This window comes from Hylaeus volcanicus, chromosome 8 (genome assembly GCF_026283585.1).
Source record: "Hylaeus volcanicus isolate JK05 chromosome 8, UHH_iyHylVolc1.0_haploid, whole genome shotgun sequence".
In the NCBI taxonomy this organism is placed as follows: domain Eukaryota; kingdom Metazoa; phylum Arthropoda; class Insecta; order Hymenoptera; family Colletidae; genus Hylaeus; species Hylaeus volcanicus.
In genome coordinates this window covers 4666119-4685583 of record NC_071983.1, presented here as the reverse complement: position 1 = coordinate 4685583, position 19465 = coordinate 4666119, and the positions used below count along the sequence as shown (strand labels likewise).

At 44.9% G+C, this 19465-nt stretch overlaps 1 protein-coding gene across 16 annotated transcripts in view; it reads left to right on the top strand.

Annotated features, from left to right (window-relative positions):
* The window catches only part of LOC128881550 (phosphatase and actin regulator 4), a 225043-nt gene that overhangs the window by 172305 nt on the left and 33273 nt on the right, over nt 1–19465 (top strand). Inside the window, exons 1-2 of one of the 16 annotated variants that reach the window (XM_054132716.1) lie at nt 5809–6366; nt 8618–8931. The exons of 12 other annotated variants lie outside the window; for them this stretch is intronic. In XM_054132716.1, coding sequence (XP_053988691.1) covers nt 8727–8931 — 205 coding nt within the window. In that variant the 5' untranslated portion in view covers nt 5809–6366; nt 8618–8726. Of the gene's footprint in view, nt 1–5808; nt 6476–8579; nt 8932–19465 lie in introns of those variants that run through there. 3 more of the 16 variants (XM_054132715.1, XM_054132713.1, XM_054132712.1) reach the window with 3 other exon arrangements.

The following is a 19465-nucleotide window of genomic DNA, read 5'->3' as shown; positions in this document are numbered from 1 at the left end:
ACGGTAGCAAGGCGCTGCTCCGCTCGACGTCGCGCAACATCTTTATCCTATCGACAGACGAGATTTTTCGATTACGCTCCTCTGTTTTCCTCAGTTTCAATCGAAACGTATCGCGCTGCACGAAATATTCATCGAACCGTGTTCCACCCGGAATCGAGAAGGTGATTTCGACAAATCGCTGCGAGAGCGTCGTAGGCGGTTTCTCGTTTGTCATTTTGGAAACTGAGTAATTCCTCTGGCGGATATTATTAATAAATCTGTCCGTTTTTGACAGGATCGTATATCAAAAATACTGAGACGAAATACTCCAGCACCCTAATGGTCCTCGTCTCGAATTTCCGTAGTCGAGAAAATCTCGAGGATGCTTCGTCAGTTGCGAATCTGGCTTTCTCCCTCTCGAGTTTATAAATTCAGTTTATATGCACGTTCGTGTTCATAAATTTAACTATGAAGTATAAACTATGAATACTTCATCGCGTTATTCGTTTCCACGCGAGGAATCGACGCAGGTTTCCAGTGAATGCTCACGAAAAGATTATCGCAAGCAACGTTCCGCGTTTGCATAACTCGCGACGGCGTTGCCGCTATTTCGACGCAGCGATTCGCAATTTCTTTAAGGTTCCCGAGGATCGAATGCAAAATGTTAATAATAAAAAAGTTTCCTCCGTTTCGCTAAAAATCTCGTCGTCGATTGAATGAGGCAGCTGAAAGTTGTCGATGGAAGTTGCTCGTATTCCATTCGTATCGACGCATTACGGACTCCGGTTGAAAATCACAGTTGACCTTTCGAGATTTCTCTGAAAATCCAAACTTTTCAGTGCCGCGAGAATGGCAACTACGGTCAAATGGAAACTGTGTATCGAATGTTCCGCTGACGAACTGGCGATTGAAAGTAATCGCTTTGGTTGGAATTAAATTCAATTCGGTGCATTTCAACGTATCAAATGTTTATCGCGATAACGCGATAGGCTTGGATGGAATTCGATATCTCCTATTCGTCGGTACTTAAAATACGGTGGAATATGTATCTCATCGTTAACCGAAATATCTATCTCCAAGCAAAGTCGTTCATCGAAATTGTCCATAAAATAGAAACGACTTCCTCGATGTTCGAGTGTCCTCGAAGTGTGTCCCCTTCGAATATCGACGATCGCACGGTAATCCTTGCACGACATAACAAGATTGGTCGTCTTGGGAACTCGAAATGTTCGATTTAAAGGAGTTTACCTACTCGTTGAGCGATCCGTCGCGACTGCGCTAGGTAATCTTTGGAAGGCGAATCGTAGCTAGAATTGCAACTCCTTCGAGGAAAATTACGGTGCGCGTTCGTCGACGGTAAACTGCTAACTTCTATCTGGACCACGGGCAGAGTTGTTTCTAGCAACGTTTATTGCGCCCACGGTCAATTAAGTCTTGCCTCAACCCCCTTCGACGTCAATGTTTACATTTAAGTAAAAGCAGCTGCAATACGCGTGTATTTCAATTCTATCGCGATATTTATCGATAGTATACGTCAGGTTGAACTCGACTTCCAGCCAGTGCGTTCGTTTCACTTTTTCTTTTACGAGCGTGGTAAAACTGACTTCTTTACGACACGCCTACATTTACGAGCTTCACCCCGGGAAAATTGTTTATGCAGAGGGTTAAGGCGTGATAAGGTGCATCGTCGAATGCGCGCCGCAATTAATAGTGGGCGTTTATTTTAATTGCACGCGGAAACTGAAGTTCTTTCATCCAGCGGCGCGTTTAACGCGCTGAAATTCATTTGCGTGTTTCTGTTTCTGGTGTAACGAGGTGGAAAGAAACCTGTGGATAAATTTGCAAGTTGATAAACAAGGCAAAATATTATTTTCAGCGACTGTCGCCCGGTTTTTCCTCGGGGAACGATGGAGTACCAATTTCTGTACTTTAAAACAGATCGTAGCGCGATTAAGTAGTAGTGGACTACCGCGTCTGACCATTGCACGTTGTTTCTACTGATATCGGAGACTGCGACTACTCCTACCTAGAGTTATTTACTCTACCTCGCTGTACATAATCCGATATTCTAGTACGTCGTCGATGTCACGAAACATCGCAATGCTTAAATAAACCATTACCTCATTGTTTTCAATTTCCATTGAAATTCATCGCGTACGGCAGAACTTTAAGCTCGGAATAAATTCTGAAATTCTCGAATCGGCTTACAGCGAACGCTAAAACCAACAATAGAGGTAATCCGCTGTATTCGTGGCTCCGTCTGACCTTTGAACGTTCAATTTGAACCGCAGCGCGTAAAAAAGACCGGCGAGAAATACCAAAAAGCGTCGAAAAGCCGAAGTTCGTGGTCGAGAGCTGCAACCTTCCGCGCGTCATCCCCGTTTTTCGAGCGTCGACGAAATTTTCAATAACAAAGCCACTTTTGTCCGCGGCGCCGGGCGCGGTAACGGTCGTGTAAAATCCCCTTTCGACACTTGCTCGCGCGTAGGAAACACCCTCGCGGCTGAACGGAGGTAAAGAGGAGCGAAGAGAGAGAGAGAGAGGGTTTACGAGCGTGAACGAGAATTCATTCGTACGGAAATCCGAGCCCACGACAGGAGCGCGTAAGTGATCCGTGAATGGGTCATTCAGAAGAGACGACGTCTGATGCCGAGGCCTCGCATTCTAATTGAAGGGTGCTTCCACGGGTGCCTACTTAGCCCCGGCTTTTCGTCACCCAACCACCCTCCCTCTGCCAGACTTTCTCCTGTTTCCATTGTGACAGCCTTTCCAAGCAGTCCACCACCGTCGGAATTACTCGCACGGTTTTTATTATCTCGAGCACGAAACTGGGCGACTTTTAAACTGTTTCGGTTGTTAAAATTAAAGGCGAACGTAGATTTTTATAGTTAAATTTACCTATGCATAACTCCGGGTGGTAGTTAATTTGGTAATAGAATATTATCGCGCACGAAGACTGGTCTAAAAAGTGTAGCAAAAATTTGAAACGATCCTTTGCTTGCAACAATCGATCCTTCTGTTTACCAACATGTTGTTATCCGGCATAGCAATAATATCGAAAAAGTTTACCTCGATGTGACACACGTGTAGCCGTGGATACTCCTAACAATGGAGCCATAACAAATACATCAAAGCCTTTACAAGCGAGAAATATCCTGTTTCGGAAAATATTGCCTTTCACGGCTCAAAAAATTCACGGATAACCGCGTGTGGCAGATAGCGTTTCAACAAATTTCACATCGCTCCGCAAAGTGTACATGTCGGCATCGAGATACAGGAAAATGTCGAACACTCCTCGTTGAAAATGTTACAATTGTAATCGTCCTCGAGTAGTTACAATTTATTCTACATTATTTAAGAAGAAGGATAATAGAGGTTCCATAAAAGAATTCGTAATTTGAACTGCAATTCAAAATTTGCAATTTGAAATAAATTGAAGTCTTGAACGTGCAATTTCGTCCGCGGCCTTGCAGTGCGGCATAATTATTATCGGTGAATAATTCCGTCAGTGAAATGAAGTTAAACGACACTATCGACTACCTATTGTACTGTGAGAAACAATGAAGGTCGTCCTGGTCGAATGCTATCGATACATCAAGGTTCCAGTCTAAAGCTCAAACAGAGGAGTAATGGAAAAAAGTTGTCTAACCGGGGCAAAGATAAACAAAAGTGAAATATATTCATCGAACCCCCGGTTACTTTTCCTTCAACCCCTAATGGCGCAGAAATTCACGTCCGTCCCGAACGTCGATCAAAACCATCGAATTACATCACAAGTAACGCGCGAAAAGTTCATATAAAATTATGCAAATGTGTTCGAGACTTCGACATACAGATACCAACATTTTTACTCCGATCTCGAAACCGTTTACTCGGTCGCGTTGGTCGAATCAACCATCCCGAGGACATGGACACGCGAACTCGTCTAATTCTCCTTTAATCTCGAGTGACGAGGCTTTCGTTGGGCGCAAAAACCCACCCCCACCCCCGACGTCCAAACGGTGGCTCGTCTCCTCAGCGTCTCGCCTTCCTTCTTCCGTGGAAGATCCCAAGGTCGTCGGGTCTCGTCGAAGTCGAGGCCACGCGCGTCCACGGAGGATGCACTCGCGTCCCTGGTAGAACCACGTCGACCAAGCAGAGGAGAGCGAGAATGATCGATACTGCTGATACACCGGATCCCGATCGGGTGCCGGCCGGCGTTCCCTCTCTAGCCTCCCCTGCCCCCGCGCGTGTCTCGGCACACAGAAGGGCGAATTTCGTGTCTCCTGTTCCTCCTTCCATCAGCCAATGGCCCTCTCCCGCACTCCGACCACCGGCTGCGCCCCCTTGGAAAATGAAAAGGCCCCTCCACCGCTCGAGTTTTCCAGTAACGATCGGTTCCCTTGCCCGGGGTACGAATAGCGGATAACGCGTCGCCCCTCTACCCTCATCCTGGCCGCCCTCTACCGCCCTACCTAGCGTCCTCAGGCTCGGATCGGCGTCGCGCAGCACCCTTGCGTACTAACCTCGACGCCGAGGGGCGGAATTCTTACCTGCAGACGAGCGAACGATGCACGCTCTTTTATTTTTCATGTAAAGAATTTTCATGGCACTTTTATGGTAGGGAAACACGTGCACGAACACGTAGGGAGTACTTAATTAGTCGATTAAGTAAGAAAGTAGATGAGGAGGAGTTCTAATTGCATGTTACATAAACAATTCGCTTACGTAGAAATTGTGGAAAACACAGAGATCGATAGATATCTCTAGCTATCTATTAGTCGCGTAACTCTGAGGTGTACCGTGTTTATATAATTCGTCTCGTGTGGTAGTCGCCTGGGGCGGAAACTTTTGGAGCTATTTGATCACGAATATGGGAGGGTCACTGTATTCGCCACTCATAGATTAGGATCTATCAGCCGCGTCTGCTTTCGTCCACGTCGATTAGCGTGTATCCACGTGCACATGGGTTGAAAGGTACCTGGGGGTGGAACCTGACGAGAATTGATGAACGAAAGTGTACGATGGAATAAAATCCCCGACACGTGGTCAAAATGCGTTATTAAATTTGTTCGCGAAACGATACTGGAATATATTGGCCTATCGTCTAAATATGAAACGCTGAAAAATTTAGCTGCAGCTCTTGCAGTTACATCCTCGCTGCACAGCTAAACTATATCGAAAAGATTATTCGCGGTTTCCTCTGTTCACGAAGGACTCCTTGACGAATGCGCAAGCTCTCTTACCTACCGCCCAATTATTCGAGGGAACTCAGGAAGCCAGAAACAAAAGCCTCGAAAGTTTTCGCTGAAATCTCACTTGGAAAACTTCAAGAACAGTTGCACGCGCGAATCTGTTACATTTTCGCCTTATTTCGCCGAGATCTATCGCGAGAGGTTTCCATCCCCCTCGGTATAACATGAAAAATAGCTTTTCCTCAAAGTCCCAAGGTGTTTCTTCGTCAATTTGATATAATGACTAACGAAGGAGAATCGAACCTAATTGTGACAGTAATTTGCATTATTTTATATTCGTAATGCAATACTTTCCTTGATAATGAATCGTATTCGCGTTTGGAATATCGATGACTCGGTTCTTTGAATTTTAAACGAGAGGATGTTCGCAGTAGTTGGTGATCGGGGTATGGATACTTTGTAGAACTGCTTCCGGAATATTTCTCCACCCTCGGAAGTTTCACATTCGTATTGAAAATTTCCCCTCGCGTAACCATTCAAAAATGCATTCCATTTTATTGAAATTGTGAATGATTCGTAAATATCCCCATACCTTTGCATCTACTTTGAAAAGTTCACTTGCAATATCGATACGTACTTACACGTCTAAGTCTAACGGTCGGTGTTACAATCTTCTTTGAGAAACTCTCTCCATCCCAAACGAAGGTTTATCGTTTATTACGATTGATGTGCCCACTCTCACCCTACTCGAAGCTCTTTAAAAACGAAGAATAAAATATCTCACAGTCCCTAATCGTCCTGGGAGCGATATCCGCCCCTGCATCGACCCCCAACAGAGCCAAAGCTCCTCTTCGCAGCCAGCATCCCGACGCCCACGCGTCTTCGAAGCCCGATCGCGGTGCTGGAGTAATTTCCCAAGTTGCGCGCGCACCTCTTCCGCGATCGGTGGGTGCCACCACCCCCGTCGCGGTGCTCGGCGATCTTCGGACGCGCTCGTACGGCCCGCGACGAAGAAAGACGAAGAACGAAGGTCCGTCAGTACCGTGGACGCTCTTCCGCGGAGCGCACCTCGATCCGAGCGTGGATTTATCGCTCCTCACCCTTCGCGCGCGCAACTGGTGATCGATTCGCACTTCCGCCACGGGTCGGCCGCCTGCGAACTCTCTCCGGGATCTGTCAAGGTCACTCGGTGACAGCGAGAGACACCGTGCAGGTGCACGCCAACGGCGACTGGGTGTCCGCGTGCTCGTTCGAGGGGAAACGAGATTTTCCAGTGGACGTAACAAGGGGTGAACTTCGCGGACGATTTACGCGCGCAATTTGTGAGATTGATTCAGTGATCAATTGAAAAGTTTTTGTTTTATTTTGTTTTTTGAAGAAGTAATAGGTGGAACAACGATTTAATTGAATATATTCGATATCGTCGTAGTGTTGAATAATCTGGTACAAATTCTTCGAATTGTAATAACGTCAATTGTGCACGTGCGGGTTTTTTTTTTTTTTGTTTTTTTAAATAAGGGATTGTGCTCGACGATACAGTCACCAGATTCTTTTGACAAATTTAAATTGATGCTTCCTCTGGGATTCAACCCTTAAGTCATTCGAGTAATATATTACCTCGTTAAATATTTGCGGGCATTCTTCAAATTCGCGTTCCTTTACCGTAAAAAATAGTACCAGGTTATTCTTCGCGCCTATGTATCTAGCTTTATGCAATTTCTCGCGTTTAATCGGGCCATAGTCAGTGCTAATTGCCATGTGCTAATTTAATATAGCTGTTTCGTGACCTTCGTGCAACTCGCGTTCGCAATAAGCGTTTCATAACTGTCACACATACGTAATCACAGTTGCTTCGAGTGTCGTAGGCAGCGAAATCTCCTCTCGCATTCAGTTTAATTCGACTGTCGCGTCTGTTAAACGATTGTAACGCGAGGCTCGGTTTTGGAACAAACGCAGACTCTTTACTAGGTTTTCAACGTTGAAAGGGAGTATTCAAAACAAAATATTGTTCCCCGGGGGGGCTCGTTTTGTATCGTTTGATCGTTATCGACGTCTCGAAACAGGTGCAGCTTTTATTAGCGTTGAAACGATCCCTGGAGGACGTCGAAGCGGCGGATCAACGACTGCTAATTAAAAGTTTCTCGTCGGCTCGTTTTCAGTCGCCTGTCTCGTTCAGATGCAACTGGTGTTAAAATTATAAACTTCGATTGCAACGACCGATCGATACAAACTCTGCGAAGATACAACCACGGACACCCAGTCGCTTCGCGGTCGAAAAGTTTCCATTCCAAGCACTGTTTGATTCGAAAGTCAAATGTTAACCCTTTCGCAATTTGACCCTTGATCGATCATTGAGACTGAAACGAGGTAAAAGTGAACGAGTTGTGTTTAACAATCTACTCGGGGCAGAGTGGAGGGGAATAATTTTTTGGTCTATTAATAATTCGTTTTGCACAAGTGCCATAAATAGATAAAATCCGCAGTCATGATTGTGCGACGGAAAAGGATTTGCAGAGAAATATTTCAAAAAAATGCTCTAATAAAAATCACCCAGCAATTGCAATTTTATAAAGCGTCCGCGAAACTTTAACGCTTAATTGGTTACCTTTTTTTCCATTCATATTAGCCTGACAGTTAATTAAATTGTTATCTTGAAAGGGTAGTTTAAACGTTTAACGTTATAATGCGTAATTTTTCCTTTTGTCGCTTTCAGTGGTACGGTAAAGGATTCAAAAGTTAAAGTAGACAGAACGTAAGAGCCCCCCGGCGTTGCAATAATCGTGCCGGTTCACTTCTACCGTTTTTCATTGAATTTCGACGAAACAGTTTCGCATAAAGCCATCGATCATATGCCATCTTTCTCTCTATCAATCAGTGCTCCTTGCGAATCGGTTAACATGTTCAATGCGGCGTGAAATTGAAAGCATTCGATCTTCGAGAAAATATTTAGTCGCTTCGAACGTTTGCTATTTATAAATGTGTCGGTAATAACGTTTCTCCATAGTCCAATTTCGAATTAAATGAATTGCTTTCATTTTCGCTGAAGTTCAGGCATTGATCGACTCGGTAATATTCGCTCCTTTCTCACGATCTTAAGATCACATCACCGATCATTATATCACTAACGCGATGGCACCCTTTTCAACCCTTTGCGTTCGATACGTCATCCACAGTGTCTTCGCTTATTGTGTCGAAAGTATTAACTTGAAATTAATTAAGTATCAACTCGATTTAAATGCAAATCGAGCGCAGAGGGGTGCCTTCGTGGACTCTCGACATCGCCTAACTCGCTTTTCGACTCGTTCTCGACAGTCTCCCCCGCGTCATCTGTCATGAACCTCACAGACCTTATCGCAACCATAATTCACCAGTGACGAAAAATCCCCCGAAAAAATTGTGTCGCCTCTACATCGATCCATCTCCTAGATTGATCACGTGCGCAAAAAGAAAATATCGTGATCCAGGAATAGAGCAACCTCGAGCCGCGATTTTCCCATCCGGTCGACCTGACCGGTCGACGAGATATAACGGGCGAGGCAGTAGCGAACAAACACGAAATCCCAAAAGGAGGAGATGAGTGGGGTCGGTTTCCTGGCGGCCGTGAAAACGTTGGCGCCGGGCAGCCGCCGGCGTAGACGCTGCGAGAAGCAGCAGAAAGTCCTGGAGCTTCCTCCAGGATACACGATGCAACCGGACGTCGTGCCCTGTTGGGACGCGGCGCCCCCCATCACGCCCCCGGCCGCGTTCCTGCCCCCTGGATACAAAAAGGGCTTCTCAGGTGAGACTTCTGCTTAACTTCGGCTAGTTTCAGAAACTAGTTTGTGAAACTTCGCTTCCTGGCTTGGAAAATTTCTTGGGGGAAGGTAGGGAGGGTCGAGGAAGTCGCGTTTTTTGTTCTCCAGGTGGATGTTGCCTTCTGGAAGCAGAAGAAAACTAATACATTCTGGCTTCCTAAAGAAGACCTACAATGAAATTTATTCGAGTTGGATTATCTTGGGAACTCGAAGAAAAATTTTCTCGTGATTTTTCACCGTACGAGTGACCTATGTTTATACTCGTTGAACGCGTTCAAAATTACTAGCTTGTTTTTTCCGTTGAAAAATTGAGAAGTCTGCGCTCCCTATCTTCGAAAGTTACAAAATTTGAACAATCCGCAGTCTTGACAAAGGATATTCAAATTTTAGCGGAGTTCTTCTTATGCTCCAATTAGAAAATTTAAAAATGCAGGAAAGGTACGAGTTCCCTTTTCAATTACGAATGGTCAATATTGAAAAAGGGTTGTAAGGATCAAACTTTAGCTCCCTGATTTTTCATTTTGTTAATATTTAATCTTTAATATAGACCCAACGCGTAATATACTTGACTTATGGCCTTTTGAACTGCGAAAGAGGACGAAACGAATCGTTTTCGTCGCCCACGCTCAAATATTGATATTCCTCGTCGGTGTTCATTATTTAAAACGAACCGAGCTGTTTATTTACCGAGTTTCTGTGGCGTCGATAGCAAACCAACCGCGAAATCCCTTTTCTCTCGAGTCCTCGTCTGGTCGTCGAACGTAAAAAATAGAAACGCGATATTTTCCCACGTTTTTTCGTGGACGTTGCTACAGTTTATTTAGAGATAGAGATCCGCCGTGTCCCCAACTTGTACAAAGCGAAAAGAAAACCTCTTGCAATCACAGCTTCGATTCCGTTTCAATTTGGAATAACGGAATACGCAAAGTCTGATACGATCTTGTATTGAATTACATTTGTTAAAAGTTTCTACATTATTCGTTGCCATTTTTGGATGTCTTTGAATTTTTATTTTTTCTCCCGCTACGATGAAACTGTCCGATAAAAACCGAACGATCGTTGTCGCTTCTGCAGCCTCGACTCGGACGAGTATTCGTTTTTTAATGGCCACTTGGCAATCGCGGTTTCCTAATTGCCAAAATTGAAAACGTTTTCAGAGCCTCGCGACCGCGAAATTGGCAATTAGTCATTTGGGTTATGTCGTTTCGCCGATTACGCTTTATGGAGAACTGTGTCGTGTAAACACGCGTACCCGATGAAAATGTAAAAGTATTCGAATCGCGAATCGTTGTGGCTCGTTGAAACGAAACGCGATAGTAAACCGCGAGTTTTATATTCGAATATATCACCGCTGGAAATATTCGATCGTGCGTCTGATAAAGCAACGATTTGTTTTTATTCAGCCAGAGTCGCGACGATGTACAAAGTATTTTATGGAATACAAATTTAAACCACCAGTGAAACATAAAATATATTTTGCTCTGAATATCAAAGCTAATAATTATAACCGCGAGCCAAAAAAAAGAAAGTCTCTTAACTTTCGTAACAAAATTCAAAAAAGAACTCCTCACCACTTGAACTTGAACTCGTCATCGGATGTCTGCCTCTTTTACCCCGAAGGTCAACAACATTCTCATCGTCGACCCGTCGCGTCGAGACGGTCTCGTTGGATCGTTCAGTCGTCTAGAAAATGTCCAATCGAATTTCGCGACCCCGAAATCGAATGGCAAACACGTTCCACCCCTATCCTCGTTCCCAATGGGCGTCGAAAGCGTCGTTGGCTGACCTTTATCGACTTAACCTTTCACCCTCTGAACCGTATGATTATTTTTAAGAACATATTAGCTCTATTAGCTTTGTTCTTTACCGCCACTTGAAGTGTATTTTACGCTTGGAGTGGAGCATATCTTGTCGAAGATGAGGATGTCTTTGTAAATTTATATCAGGAAACGTAGTCGATTAGTCATTGTTAAAGTTGTCAGTTGTGTTCATCGAATGTCGAAGAACAGATGTAGAGAAAAGAAAGCACGCTAATGTAAGCACATCGAAGATGAACATTCGCGTACCAAATTACGCATGTCAAACGATACCTGTCTCGCCATCTGACCGATTTTTTGGCGCGAGAACGAAAAGGAGAGTCGAACCGGCTCGGCTGGTCGAGTTCCCAGAGTTCCTCCGTTCACAGCTTATTAATGCGCGTCCCGACAACTGGGTCGAATTTTTCATTGATGAATCACGGAGGCGCCGTGAACGAATTTCGGTGCTCGTCCCAGTTTCGTCGCGAGGCGGTTCCCTTTCCCGCGATCCCCGTGTCTCCGTTTCGATTCTCAAATATTCTCAATTCGTTTTCAAAGAATCGCAATTACAAAAGAACGTCGATGCCAGATCCAATTTTACGGAAGGGAGACAGAGTGATCCGCGGCGACGCGGTTCGATTTCATTTCGGTAATGGCACGGACGTGTTTGATCAGCGATTTCACGAATCGGTACACTGTTTGCCGGGCTGGTCGGTTCGTTTGATCGATGGCTCGATTCGCTTCTATTTACCAGCGGACTTTGGGCTAAATGATATTTAAACTCGCGCGTTGCGGTGAACTGAAAACGAGGCCCGCACCGACGATCCCAAAGTAATTACGATGCTGCAGAAAAATCGGGCTCGTGCAACCACTGGCAACGTTCCAGTGTGCGAGACCTGTACTTTCGTGTAAATTTAAACTTTCCCCGCAGGAGTTTTAATATATCCGCGATACGTGGAAGCATTTCGGTGTTCGAACGCCAGCGTCATCCATTCATGAAGTTTCGCGAACGAGAGGAAAGACTTGCTCGCGTTTCCTTCCTCGGTTCCATCTTTTTCTGGCTCCCGAATTCGAAGAAATAGTTCGATTAGAATTATTTCGGTGAAAACCGTACCCTGAGAAAACGTTTCGGATCTTATTGCACAAAAGAAATTTACGGAATGTTCCTGTTTCGCGTCGAGTACGATTGTTTTCTTTGCTTTTCGGCGTTTAACAAGAATTTTAATTACGAAATCGATTTATCTCGCTATCGTCCGTTAATCCACCGGGGAACAACGTCGGCTGCGAATGAATTGGAACTTTCGAAGAGGGAATCCACGATCGCGGAATGTTTCCTGTGCAAATCAAGGAAAATTGTTCCCCCAATCTTCGTCGAACTACGACGAACGGCTTCCATTAGAATAAAGGCGAATTAATTAAAAACTAAAAAGATGAAACGTTGAACATAAATTGCTGATTTTATTTTTAATCTTTGGAGCTTATAGCAATCGTAAACATTTATAAGAAGAACAAACATATAACTTTTCTTCTTGTAATAAATTTTCCAAAAGTATGGATTATCAGCCTCCGACAGATTGCGCATCTTCGAAATCTGCAAGTTCGAGAAACGACTTCGTCAAGTTTCTCTTTCACCCAGAACAAGCCTATCAATTTTATCGTATACCTAGTCCCTTTTCAGATTTTCCCTCCGGTTGGAAATCTTTCCAACGACTTCTTGGAAAAAAAAAATGAGAAAGGACGATTCGTTACTCTTCCGACAATGGCTGCCTTTGGTATCGTTGCACCCTGAATGAAAATGGTCGTCGCCAATTACGGTTCGGGTCGTGGTGCACGGACGCGAAAACACGAAACGTGGCGACAGGCGAGCGTGTTTTTTCAATGGGTAATAACGAGAACGCGCCGCGTCGAGACGCGTTATTACGCGGGTTCGTTTGTAATAACCGTAACGCGTGGTTTCCATTCATGCGACTCCGGAGCCAGACAACGTCGACGTCGACGTCGACGTTGACGTCGTGGAACTCGATGACGCGTTAGAGAAATTAACGTTCGGCTTTATGGTTGGTCTGTACTTTTCCCAGAGAAGCTGAAACGTAGTAATTATTGTTGATTTATCAGTGTAAAATTTTTCGGAGTAATGGGAAGGATAAGAATTCTCAGTTGTACTATTAATATCCGAGTATTGTATAAAAATACCGAGATTGATTCTCCCTCTGAACCAGGCAGCTATAAAAAGATGCATCCATCACAGAAGTCACGATAAACGATCTCCAACCACGAAAATTAAATTCAAAAAGAGAAATGCCTGAATGGTTGAAAAACTAATCCCAACAAAGAATGCTTTCGCGCAGTATCGAAGAGCAGCCTTCTCGAGGGAAAATTCGTTTCGTTCGTAGGAAAACTTAAATTTCGTTTCGACACAGTTTCCACGTCCCTTCGTCGCGCGACGACAATGAAACCTGCCGGGTATCTGGATGCAACAGATACTTGGGGGAGAATTACCCGTTTCTAGGAGATAGTTACACGATATTCAAGAACCCACGACATCGCCGAGAGTTGTTGCCGGATTGTTGTTAAATACGGTGTGTTTGACGTTTCTGTGTGCCCGCGTGGGTGATTTCATCTCTGTTTCGTCGTTTCGTTCGTGCCTCCGCATGGCGAACAACGCACGGAAGTGTTAACTTCTCGTAATTAAAGCTGCAATTACCCGAATACCCGACGAGACCGGATACCTATTGATCGTGGATAATAATAGCACTCCGTGTTACTCTATTATTAATTTCTGGCTCGCGGATTTCGGCGTCCTGTCTGCTTTTCGCTCGCGAAATGAATCGTTCCATCTCTTCGTACATTGATTCGTTTATCTTTGCAAATGGAGATGGAACGATCCATTTACATACAGGAGATGTAATTTAATAATATTACTAGGGTGTTGCAATGCACTACTCCGCGCGATAGTTATAGTTACTACAATTTTATCGAGCACAACGCTCTCATAAACGCACGAGTAGAATTCATAAATGTCCAAGAGTCATAACCTCAGTCTGGTGATTTCAATGCCACCGGGATGTGGAGCACGAAGAGCTCGCATGCCAAGGGCAACGTTCAACCACCGCGTAACCCCTGATTTCGCCCTGAACTCGCCCGAAACGACGCAGGGTAGCTTCCCGTGGCGATTTATACCGCGGAAAAATATTCCCCTCTGATTTATGACGCACGTTAACGAAGCTCGGGGGAGCGCGCAAAACAACGTGACGCCAATCGAGAACGAGTGGGCGTTCTTTCTTCTGCGTTTGTACGTCACGTGGCCCGTGATAATCTTGACTGTAGTCATTTGCCATTTTGGAATACTCCCACTCGTCGCCTGCGCCATGCGTTTAATTGCTGTTCGAACAACGCGCTGAAAATGTTACTCTGCGTCTCGCGAAACGGTACGTAATTTCTAACGATAATTGTCGACGACCCACGAGTTTTCGACGAGTTTCGAAACGAAGCGTTCGTGGACGTTGCAGAGAAAAAAAAACCATTCTCGTGTTCGTTGGCCGGGAAATTTTAAGGCGTTGGTTAGAATTAGCGAAATAAAATGTTTTCAACCCCCCTATTTGGGAATTTCGTTGTACGTATCTAATCCATGCTCTTTAATTCCTTTTATTCGAAAAGATTTAACCTCTCCTCCCATTAACTTTTCCATTAGTTTTCGCGATATTTCTTCGCGTCGTGTTCAGACTCGAAGAAGAATGAATGCAGGAAACATGGCGGTTCTCCCCCGCGATAAGCGTCGAGAAAAATTAAATGAGCCGTGTTGAAGGAAAGCGTATCGTAAGATGAGGTACTGTTGCTCCGTGTACAGTTACTCGCAAAAATATCCGTCCACCGTACAATGTTTAACATATCTTGAATTCATCCTCATCCAAATTACAGTGATCGAATTCTACGTTAATCTTGCCTTTTTAATCAAAATCTTTATCTTTAATCATACTTTCGCGATGAACTGTATTTTATTACTGTGTTGGCGTTACCAGTACACGGAACAAGAAACGACTTTCGCGCGTTTTATTTTAATTCCGCACGACTTTTTCTCGTCGGACGTTTCTCCGCGGCGTTTCGTTTCATTCTCCTCTTTTTTGTTGCGAATTCAGCTCGCGTGCGCGCGCGTGCCGGCACTGTTTTGCATAATACACGCTGGGTGCAACGACAGTAACCGAGCCTGTACACTATTTGCTGGTGTCGACTGAAAGCCGTTCGCTTCCGTCGAGGATCCGCGTTATAACCGAGCGTTTACTCGTAACCGCGAATCGCTCCTCTGCGGATAAAATTGCGAGCTCGCTCGCTGCTCTGTGAATATTACACGACAGACGAAATCTCGAGTCAGGAGTAGGTTTTCTTCCAGTACTGGAAAGAATACGTTCATTTTTCTTCGTGGTATCCGACGCTTTGATCGATTCTAACCATGTTTTCACTTTTTGTTACAGGTACGTATCTGCCAATCCATACGGTGTCGATAATTGTTGCTAGCATGGGGTAAGTGTTTCCACCGTTACCGTAAGCGGAAGGATCGTACGAATGGAATTCGAAAGGAATCTCCGTCTGTATGTACATTATTTCACTTGAAGAATCGTAAAACGTAGAAGCAAGTCTCGTATTTTTCTATAAAAATATTCTGACGTCAAACCGTTGTCCTGCTTAGATATTCCCGGGGTAAAAAGCGAGCGAATCGAAACTTCCTCTTTAATATTAAAACGAATATAAGGTAGAGAATGTTAACGTCAGAATATTAACTTTTAAGTGGGTTTCGGAACGAGTATGTAGCTACGTTCGTTCCATCGATAATCGATGGCGATGCCAATATCCCGATGCGCGATCGTTTTCATGAGACCAAAATTGTGGATAATTATCGGTCGCCGCGCGACAGCGAACCCTGATCATTCCCGTCGACACTGACGGCTAATTAGTGTCGCGTTTTCGTGAGATCGGTCGACGCTGATTTAACGATAGGTCGCAAATTCCAATGGACAGGATAATTCTACCGAAATTCGAGCTTCCCGTGACGCGTGGTATTTTTATCGGTTAGTTACAGTCTCGAACTGGATTCCTCGTGGGCCAATTATCGTCACCGTTGAAGTATTTCATCGCGCGTTGCTCGAATAGAATTTATCGGCGCCGTTGTTGAGAAATGAATACCGATAACGATTAATCGTTACCCCCCCGCGAGCGATATTCAATTTTAATTATTAAATAGTTCGAGCGGTACCAGGACACCGACTTTTCCCAGATCTGCGGTCGTGAGTCGTATCGAGCGTTTCGCCAGTCGCAGCTGCAGCTGCAACGCGTCTAGCTCCTCGCAGCTGTTTCCAACGAGGCGATAAAAAGGATCGCCGTTTGCCATATTAACCTCTCGCCTCGAATATTCCCTGCGTTGCTGAATTCCATCGCGTATCGAAGCTTCGAGCTCGGGGAAACTCGCGCGGCGATATCACGGAAACGATTATTCCCCGTTTCAGCCAATCACGGTGGCATTACACCGAATGGCCCTTAATCCATTCGCGACCTCGCCTTTGCAAGCACGGTTTGCATCGTTTCTACGTATACGTTACTACTTCGCTGTAATATTTTCGATCGTTTCTACCTCCCGACATGTTTTATCGGTGACCAGAAATAATTTTATTCTAGCTCGATTCGTCGCTTTTAATCGCAAAGGTCAAAAGGTTTCGAATTTCTCGCAACGTTCGCAAGATCTCCGAGGAAATCGGCGAGGTTGCCCTCGTTAGATGGAATACAAACGTTTCGATTCCTTTTAGGCCGAATCCGTGGTCTGTCCGAGGGAGGAAAGGGGTGACTAGGTTACGAGCAGACACGATCGCAAAAGCCCCACGGGGCATTAATCAGACGTTAAACCCACGAAAAGACAGAAGCCGAAAAGCCCCTGGTTTGATCGCGGTCGGCGGTTGTTTTTTACGAGCGCTGATTCCCGAGGACAGAAACTCCTCGGCACTATTACGACCCACTTTTATACGTCGCCCCCTCTCGGTTTTATCCGTGGATCGATTTTCTCTCCGATCTACTACTCGTCGATCGGTGTTCATTGCCGCTAATAAAAAACGGGATACACGTCAGTTGCGCAACGGTGATCGTGATCAAGAATTCTACGGACTTCCGTTCCCGTTTTTCGAGAAAACAATCTTCAAAAACGAGTATAGAAATAGAGAACTAGCATAGAAATTATGCGAAACAAATTTTTTACGACTACTTCTGTTCTGCTTGGAATCGTTTTCGAAACGTTTCCCGCGTCACTCGACTCTAACGTACCCGTGTTTCCGCAATTTTCCGCTAAATCCTCCCCGCTCGAAATTCCATTCGCCTCCGAACGGAACTCCCGAGATGAAGAAGATCCCAATAAAAGAAAACGAAGTGCCCCTTAATTGAAACGCCGCGAATGGCTTCACGGGACCATTTGCGAGAGGTCGCGGTGATCCTGTCGATGGATAAAAATTCATAAATGCGGAATCGACTGAGAGAGCAGTTTACTTATGAAAATAGAATCCTTCCTGTTTTTACGCTTCGCCTCTCGATCGTCACCGTGATCACGCGAAACTGGAGCATTCGCAAAAAGTTGAATTTTTATAAAAATAATAGCGAGTCGTTCAGAGTGATTAACTAATTTTATCGAGCTTCGTCTGTAAACTGCTCTTTTATTCATCGTTCAAACTTTTTTCCAAACTCGACTGTTCGACCTTTATTTTGATCAATTTAGGCAAATGCAGAGGCCGCAATTCCAAATAAATTCCGATAACGGGGGTTGGAGAGTTCGATTCATTCCGACACTCGTCTCAAGCCATGAAGACTTCCTGCGAGCAAATGAAACTCGAGTTTCCCAAGATTGCTGTCGTTGGCTCTCGCATCGCTGAGCATTAGCTTGGTTACGAACTGTCACCGGGTACAGTGAAACCCTTACAGCTATCAGCGAACTTAGGGTGCAAGTTAGTCGGAATATTCTATATAGCCGTATTTCCTCTGTTTCGAACGAGCTGCACTCTCGTTGTCCGAGTTTCCATCTGTGAATCTGATAAGAAAAGATAAGCTGGTCTTTGTCAACTAATTGTAGAGACTTTTAGGAATAGAGACACGTGCTCAGGTATTTTCACCTCTCTTCTAACCTACCGAATCGAATTTTTCTCTTCGCGCCTGCGTTCCCAACTCGTTCGTGAATAATGGAGCAGCCACTCCCATAATTTCGCGTTATCGCGATTTTCCAGAGAAGATATAGCGCTAGTGACGCTCACCTGACACGTTCTTGCGAAGTGATCGCGTTCGCGGTGATCACAGTAGCAATAATGTTGTCGTTGGACAAGGTCGTTGACACTAAATTGCATTTTACAACATACGAACCGAGAGGAATATTTGGTCGGTTTGATTTCCACCGCTCTGTTTGCTCGGGTGGATTTGCATCTCAGTGACACTGTGGTTATTTTTGACAAGGATGAGTAACGAGGTCTGACGAAGTACTGTTTCTTCTTCGAAAGAATCGGTAAAAAAATCAGTCAGAAAAGGAAAACGAGAAGAATTAGTGACGAGGTTTCGATGACAATATTTTAACGAATCAAAGAGTGTACGAGAATACAGAATTCTTCCCGGAAATAAATCGTACAGCGAATGCCATTTGATTCGATTAGCCAAGAGTTGGGAATCGTTGGAAGCAAACAGAGCCCGAGTCAGCCGAATCTCGACTTGCATCAGTTCAGCATAGTCTGAAGCGTAGTGTTTCTACAGTTGTTTAAAACAGCGTACGCAAAGTTTGCACGGAAAGTGTTCACTCGTCGGAAAGACAAAGGGGAACTTCATTCGATATAACAACACAGCCAATTTCAAGGAAACATCGTGCTAACAGTGTTAGAGTCCACCACGTTTCCATTTCGCTTATTTCCCCTATTGCAAGACGAAACTCTCCAGATTCTCTACGGTTCCCAACTGCATTCTTGCCGACTAATTTCTTCTACGTATCCTTTATTCTCTTCTTCTTCGATTGTTATGCTGTACACCGAAGAAGATAGATACTTATCATTCGAAACATGAAAAGTACGATCGATATTCTTTTCGGACTTATCGAACTTTTAAAAAAGTAGTAACCACGTAACTGGCTGGTTGTTAGTCGAATTTGTCTCAAGAAACGAAATTATTGCAACTACCCGAACGCTGCAATTACCGTTGCCTCGAGCCAACGTCGTCATTACCAAGGACGAGCAACGCTAGAGCGGATAATTAATAGGAACATTGGAGGAGTCCGCTTCGAGGGCGGAAAATAATGAGTCGCAGCGGAGCGAAATTAAATCAGAGGGCCTGTATCGTATCGTCTATCGTTAATTACACGCGTCAAGACGCGACGGCAAGGAATGGCAATTAATTTTGAATCGATCGGACGGACAAGTTCCGTTTTCCAGGATTCCCGTGCCACGCAGGAGAGATCGCCGAGCGTTACGTTGGCTTGGTTGGTCGTGGCTTCTCTTTCGTTTCTCGCCCTTTAGCGTAAAGGAAGAGCGATCGATGCCAGGAGGAAAACGCGCCGGTGTCGTCGACCTCGTCGTGACGCACACAGAACCAACCCCACTGCTCGAAATCCGCACGCTCGTGCCACGGAATCGCTCTGCAGCGTTTTCGTCCGTTGTTTGCCGATGAATTTCTGCAGCGATCGCTGGGTTCGCTGGCCTACCAGACAATCGATGGCCTTTTT